At 37.3% G+C, this 8,025-nt stretch overlaps 1 protein-coding gene across 6 annotated transcripts in view; it reads left to right on the forward strand.

Annotated features, from left to right (window-relative positions):
* LOC107746378 (kelch-like protein 13) overlaps positions 1-8,025 on the forward strand; it is a 53,975-nt gene that overhangs the window by 35,594 nt on the left and 10,356 nt on the right. For 3 of the 6 annotated variants that reach the window (XM_016560562.1, XM_016560563.1, XM_016560561.1), the window contains one exon: positions 6,421-6,492. The exons of the other annotated variants lie outside the window; for them this stretch is intronic. In XM_016560562.1, coding sequence (XP_016416048.1) covers positions 6,421-6,492 — 72 coding nt within the window. The remainder of the gene's footprint in view (positions 1-6,420; positions 6,493-8,025) is intronic. 6 annotated transcript variants of the gene reach the window in all.

Raw genomic sequence — 8,025 nt, forward strand, 5'->3', positions numbered from 1 at the left:
TATATATATATATATATACACCTCAATTCAAAAGTTTGAGGTCAGTTTGAGGTAATTTTGTTGAATAAGGATGCATTAAATAATAATAGTGACCGTAAAGACATTTGTTGCAAAGGATATAGCAATATAAGGATATATGTTTCAATTAAATGCTGTTTTTTATTCATCAATGAATATAATTTTGTTCATCTGTTCATCAACTTTCTGTTCATCAAATTTTTCTCCTGGAGAAAAATAAAACCACAGTTTCCACAAACATATTAAGCAGCACAACTGTTTTTAACATTGATAATAATAAGAAATGTTTTTTGAGCACCAAATCGGCATATTAGAATGATTTCTGAAGGATCATGTGACACTGAAGACTGGAGTAATGATGATGAAAATTCAGCTGCCATCACATGAATAAATTACACTTTGAAATATATTAAACTAGAAAACAGTTATTTTAAATTATAGTAATAGTTTATAATATTGTTTTTACTGTATTTTTGATTAAATAAATGCAGCCTTGGTGAGCATAAGAGACTTCTTAAAATAAATAAATAAATACATACATAACAAATCATACCGACTCCAAACTTAGTTTAATGCCTTGCATATGTGTGCCAAACAGTGTAGGTCACTGGGTCACTCTTATAAGATGAGACAGTTTCTAGTGAAACTGCACCTGTCACAATGTGCCATTTGTCTCATATGTTTAAAAAAAATAAAATAAAGTAAAATAAATAAAAAATATTGTCATGACACAAAAGAAAAATTACAAAAATAATGCAACATACTGTTTCATAACTGTTAGGTAATGGTTATGGCTCACAATCTCCCTGCTATTGGCCGGTGAGTTAAAGTTCATTTTGGACCCTGCAGTTTTTATTAAAGCTACCAGCCAACTGGTGAGTAACTCCCAATCCCAAAGCCAATTTTTACTTTCATTTGGCACTTGGTAAGTGTTCGTTTTGGGCGCTGCATGTGATTTGTATTAATTGGATTATATTGAACAAGTCAGTTCTGCAGCAGCGTTTTGTTTGGTAAATCTCACTCATGTTCTTGCCAGTCAGGAGACATAAAGTTCCTTTCCTTGTGATTTCTTAAGGTAGTTGTACTCCCACACCTTCACTGCTGCCTCTGAACTAATGTGACATGCACACCATACATAATTTCAAAACCGTATTCATCAAGTAATGAGTCTACACTTCCTCTGACATTAACCTGGCGGAAGAGGGAAGGCAGCTGATTTGTCACATTTTCACTTTCTGACCTACTATCACTCTTTTTGTATGTATCCATCTTTATTCACAATGGTTTAATCATAATGCATCAGAGAGGAAAGGCAGGAATTTAATTTTCACGTCAAGATCACCTCAGACAAGGGAGGAGGTTGGAGAAAAGGGTTGGAGAAAGGAAGAAATGGGATCGAAAAAAGAGATGAGGAGAGAATGAAAGATGAAGAGAATGAGATCGAAGAAGGAAAGAGGAATGATATAGGTGATGTGAAGGTTGAGGATGTTTGGTAAGACGAAAATGTGTGAAGGTGAAGTGGAGAAATGGAAATGGAAGAAATGTAGTGCAAAATATGAAGCAGAAAAAAATGGAAAACGCCTGGTACTCTCAATACTTTCTTCTTTTTAGCTTTAGTTTACTGTGTGATCAACTCAGATCCAGGAGCTTTCTTGAAGTTCAATTAGCATTGTATTTTTTTGAGTAGTGTTTTCAAATGTTATGTGTAAATGCAGTAATGCTGATATATTTTCTCTCATCTTCTCAGTCTGTTTATTTCATAAGGTTGTAATATTTATAAATCCATAATTTATAACCTTGAGCCACTCACTCTTTCGCAAAGCTTCACAAAAACTGAATAGATGATCATTTCTGATTCTGATTGTAAAACAGATGCAAAACTTCTGCTGCAGATGGCTTGTGTTCATCTCCCTGCATGTGTGATAAAAAATAGAGCATAACTCCTTTGAACCCAGTTTAAGGTCGGAACAATTCATAATTGCAGCAGCTGCTGAGACGTCCCTGAGTGGTCACGTGATGACATAAAAACAGCACCACATGTGCTCCATTAAGTCGGGCATCATGTTTACCAAAGCCATGCTGCAAATGTCGTTTTGCAAATAATAAGCATATTGTTTCTTTAAAAAAATGATTGAAGTGTTACAGATTCGCATTAAGTCACATTGATGAAGAAATGGTGAGCAGCCCTTGGTCAAGTCCAGAGCGGATACTCTGAAGTTCCACTGTAAGTAGCATCATATAATCGTGTGTTTGAATCAAAGATTTGTCATCACAGTTGGATAACAGACCTTTTGATTTCACGGTAACTTCAAAAAGATGCAAAGAGATGGATGTTGCTGGTTTCTCTCAATAACTAATGGAAACAACATAACACATTATTTGACTAAAGAAAGGTCTGTGCAACATTATGGGAGTCAGTGGAAACACAAGCACAAACAAATGCACTGGGTACGCTTCAGCACACACTCATCCATAAGGGGCCTTTATGCACAATGTCAAATGGCAGATGTGAGATGCTTGTTTATAGTTTGGGAAATTAAGTGAGAAATGTTGAGCTGCAGGGATCTCAGTTTTTCCCACTTGGATACGTTGTTAGGTTGTTTTTGTTTATTGCGTGACATTTGTGCTGTATGGTGCTATTTAGTTACTGTGAATTCAGCTGTGTTTACACTGATCTGAAATCAACCTTACCGTTCTGTCATCAGACATTCACAGGTGTCAGAAAGTTTCCATAAAAGGGTAATATTGAGCTGATTTTTATTTATTAGTGACGTGACATGTGGCCAAGTATGGTGACCCATACTCGGAATTAGTGCTCTGCATTTATCCCATCCAAAGTGCACACACACACCACACCCGGAGCAGGTTTTTATTTAATTTTTCTAACAATAGAAAAACATTGTATAGCAAAAAACGTCAGTGTACTTTAATTTATTTGCATACATTTCTCAATCCCGTTTAGTATCTATAAAGTAAATTGCATACATTATTCTATACTATGGATAATTAGCCTTAGGGCTTATGATGGGGGTCACTTATTTGGGGAAGTTTAAAAAAAAATTCTTGTTAATTTTTTCATGACATTGACTATTTTCGTTACTAGAGCAATTTATGAATTTGACTACAAAAATAGAGCATGGTTATTGAAAATATTTACTTTTGTATTTTGTATTTGCTGTAGCACCATCCTCTTCATGTGTATCATTTGGACTGTATTGTTTTTTTCCTTCCCAGTTTTGAACAGAATTGTCTGTCTTGTAACATGATGTGCTCGTTAGATCTCTTTGTGTCATGCTTAATCTGTCAGTATCTGAGCTCTTGCTGACTCTGTATCCTCACTAGGGATGTCAATTTTCGATAATTTCCATGATCGATCGTCGTTTAAATTAACGATCAATTAATCGATTAATCGTTAACTTTAATGCAGCAAAATGCATCTATTGCAGCAGCACGCAGTCACCGGCATGACAGGATGTGCAAACGCCACTCAAAAAAAACCCCGCTTTCTCACCCGAATTAAAGGGGTTTTAGTCTGAATAAAATGCTAGTAGCAGGATTGTAAAATGAATAGATATGATCATTTGATAAAATGAAGAGAGCGCGCCGTACGTTTGAGATCATTTTACTTTGTTGACTGTTGTTCACTTGAAACATTTTTATGTGAGTATTATGACCAGTACTTAATTTGATCCTGCTCAACCCGTGTTTCGGAAAATGTCAGATTTTAAATTTTTACGTTCCGGTAGGCCTGTTTGTTTTTGAAAATCCGGCATTTACAGTGCATTAGATCGTGACAGTGCATGCTTGCGTGCATACGAGACGGAGCGAGCGCGGGTTTGGCTAGATGTATTTGGAGGTTATTACTCACGTCTCATTCGGCACAAATCCAAATGTTTCCATATTCGTAATGTATTTGAATGTTAAACTATTATTTATAATGTATGTTAGGCTTGTACTTTACATGCATTCGCATATAGACGGAAAAGATAATCCTATATACCGTCACCGTCACTCACAGCCGCTCGCACGTGTTTTGCGCACGAGCCGCACGCAGCCCAAAATTAAACGGCTTAATCGACCATCGATAGCTTTAATCGATTGCATCTCTTATCGACAATTAATCGATCATCGATTAATCGTTGACATCCCTAATCCTCACCCTTTCAATCAACACTCCAATCTCCTCATTATAGTGGGGATAAATCTGTTTGTGTGTGTCACCGAGCGAATCTGAGTCGCCATGTGAGTCATGCACACCCTGGCATGAAATCGGGAGGATTTTTCTGGAATTTCAATATGCATTAAAACAAAAAAAATTAACCCCACATACATTTCTGCCTACAAATTACTCAGTCCTTACATGCACTTTCACACCAGTAGTGTGAAGCCACTCACACGATCCTACACTGGATGATGAAATAATGAGTGGCACATTAGTCACGTTATTCATCGACAAAATTCTGTTACACTGTGGCATTCTGTTACACTGTGGAAGCTTCTGTCACGAAAACAAATTCCTCGTATGTGTAAACATACCTGGCAATAAAGCTCATTCTGATTCTGATTATATCATATAGTACCATATAATGTCTGATTTCAGCCTGTAAATTTGTTATTTTAATAATCACTAATTAAACAAAATGACATCAGTAATGTGTAATCAGATGTTCATTCACTTAGAAAAGTAGTCCCACCACAAAGGGACAATTCAGCTTTGAATTCAATTTCAGCAAGGACACATTACATTGATCAAGTGACAGTAAACACATTTACATGTCATTGTTACAAAAAATTATATTCAAATAAATGCTGTTCTTTGAACTTTCTGTTCATCAAAGAATGCTAAAAAATGTTGCAAAGTATTAAGCAGCACAACTGTTTTTAACTTTGAGCACCACATCAGCATATTAAAATGATTTCTGAAGGATCATGACTGAAGACTGGAGTAAATTCAGCTTTGCCGTCACAGGAATAAGTTACATTTTAAAATATATTTTAAGTGTTATTTTAAATTGAAATAATATTCCTTTTTTTTCTTTCTGTATATGAGCAAATAAATGCACCCTTGCTGTGCATAAAAGACGCATTACTGCCATTGTAAGTGCATTACTGCTTTTCCTGTTTTTATAACCTGAGGGGGAGAGTTGACATGATATCCTGAGGTAACTGACAACATCATGTGGATACAGCTGAAAGAGCTTAAGCTGTTCCTGGAAAGTTCCTGTAACCCTTTCCTTTAATCGACAAAATCGACACCTTGATCTTGCATTGCTCCAGTTTGAACATCAAAACTTAAAGTCTTGAATCTGCGGTTCCTCTAACAGCATGTATATGTTCCCTCCCTCAAGCCTTTTGTCCTAGATTTAAAGTCGTCCTTCACTATGTCTTTTTAGGAAGAATGATCTAGAAAGGGCACAACAGAATGCCAGTTATATTTAGCTGCAAAAACACATTTTATAATATCAAACCCATCATATCTTTCCCTCGCTCTCTCTCTTTTCACCCATTTGTTAATGTTTGATGTGTCATTATCAGACAGACCTCAGGTGGGTTTCTAATTCTCCTCTCTAAGGAGTGAATGCCCAGGGTGACTGAACTGATTTGCAGAGATATGATCTGAATCAGGAGAAAAAGAGAGCAGAAGTGTGCGTGTGCGATCAAATCCTAATTAACAGGCAGGGATCTGGTCCAGGAGAGTTAAAAAGGATGTTGGTTAATCAAAGCAGAATATGTCGAGGTCCGTCTGTGTGTGTGTGTGTGAGAGAGAGAGAGACAGGCCAGCTGTTCTCCTGTCTCGTTCAGCTCTGTTCTTCCTGTTCCCCATAATACAGAATTATTAAAGAATAATGCTAATGCTCTTTTGCTTGCCCTTGTTCTCTCTCTATGTCTCTCTCTCTCTTTTACTCTTTCTGCATTACCGCCTTTTTATCTTATTCTCTCCCCTCTTCACTAAACATCTGTCATTGTCTTTCTCCATCACATGTTGTGGATGGTTAGTGCGTAGTGTGAGTTTAGTTGTTAGATCATTTAACCCATCTTTCTTTAGTGGATAAAGGTTTGTGCGTGTCTTTGTCATGTCTCATCTTGATCCCATCAGCAGAGTCAGGTGTGTGTGTCATGCTTTGCCATTTCGTGTCAAGTTGTCTTCATCAAGCCGATTTGCTTCACTACAATTATCATTTAATTTGTCAGTAATTTAGAGGCTCAGATCAATCTAAACTGCTTAACTGAATGAATACCCTCGTGATTTCTCACTCTCTGTCTGTCCTGTTCTTGAGTTTGTCGATTGACACTTGTCATTTGTGTGTCTGTGCAGCGTACGCTTCGTGCCGTGTGTGTTTGCATGTTTTCTGGGAATGTGCGTGTGTTTAGTGATGCTATATCTCTCGTTGTTTTTGGCAGCCACCGGCACTCGTTTGTGGTGTGGACCACCCACTCTCTGCTTGCTGCATCTCCAACCTATCACCTGACAGGGTAATGCACCAATCAGCTGCCTGTGATCTGTGTCATGTGACCGTGCCTGACATTTTTGGCGTCTCTTTTTTTTTTTGTTGTTAAACCTTTCATTTGACCAATTTTTCGTTGTCTAGTAGTGACTCCCTGACCTGCTTGACCCTTCATCTAGAGCTCAGTTGAACTGGGAATCATCTATGTTCCTTCTTCACCATTCTATGTTGATACTTGGGTCATGATACAGTACATATTATCATTTTTGGTTGCAAAAGAGTGCAACAGTGCCTGTCTACTTTTTCAGTGGTTTTGGTGCTAGACTGTGTGATCTTAGGTGTTGGGCGCTAAAAATTATTATTATTATTGAAATCTCTGATTAGTGGAGATTTCTTCACAGAATTATGGGTAATGTAGTTTTCAATAGTCAATGCTTTGAAATGGAAAATAAGTGCTACCAGTGTATTGTTTCTGTATCGTGACATTAGTATCACAATGACAATACTGTTTTTCTTTCGTCTTGTTAACCCATACCTCCAGAGTTTGTGCTATAGCATGATTGATCCCAAAACCCCTGACCCACATTCCATTTATCCAAGACAGTGTAAATCCGGATAAAAGGGTGATACATCCTGGTTGGATATCCTGGTTAGATATCCTTGTTAAAACCATGAAGCTTGAAGCTGTGAGGGGAAGAAATAGGTGTCATAGTGCTGGGTTGATCATTGAAGTCCTGTCCCGTGGCCTCATTCATAAAACATTAGAAGCTTTAGAGGCCATCTTTGCTTAGCTACTGTTAGAGTAACAGTAAGTGCTTATTATGAGGCCTTTTTAATTATTCATCATTTTATATGCTTACAGGGTCCATAATTAACACTCGCCAAGCACCAGTTGCAAAAACAAATTAGCTTCAGTAAGTAAATAAAACTCAGCCAGTTGGCTGGCACCTTTATTAGGAACTGTAGCACTGAAAGGTTTAAATTAAATTGCAAAAACAATAGTATGACCAATCACTGATGAAATTGATATTAGAGTGTTGTGAATTCAAATTACTTTGTCTTTGATTTTGTCAAAGACAGCTGTCTCTCTTAACAGCTTTTATGTAAGTGACAACTTGCCATCAAACTTTATCTTGAATTTGTCTTCTCCAGAACCTAAAATATGGTGAATTATATAGTATCTGTAAAAAGTATTCACTCTCCTCCATTGGACGTTGTGTGTGTGTTTTTAAAGGGGTCCTATGATGTAGCTAAAAAGAACATTATTTTGTGTATTTGGTGTAATAAAATGTGTTTATGCGGTTTAAAGTAAAAAAAAACAGGGCTGGACTCCACGTCGTCCACGGTGAAAGCCGATCCGGCGATCCACAGCGCGAAGTTGATGTATTTCCTCAGTGACCAGCACGGATCAGCTCTAGGCATGACGAAGCAAATATCGTCCTCTTTTGGAAGGCCAAACAAAGTAGTTTCGCTTTCACAACGAGAAACACAGTGCCTTCACAACAATACTACAGCGAGAATAGAAGTTACGCCTTCTTTCTTTGCGTGAACATTTGGCCGG

The sequence above is a fragment of the Sinocyclocheilus rhinocerous genome, unplaced genomic scaffold (assembly GCF_001515625.1).
Source record: "Sinocyclocheilus rhinocerous isolate Xijiao unplaced genomic scaffold, SAMN03320098_v1.1 scaffold77, whole genome shotgun sequence".
Taxonomy (NCBI): domain Eukaryota; kingdom Metazoa; phylum Chordata; class Actinopteri; order Cypriniformes; family Cyprinidae; genus Sinocyclocheilus; species Sinocyclocheilus rhinocerous.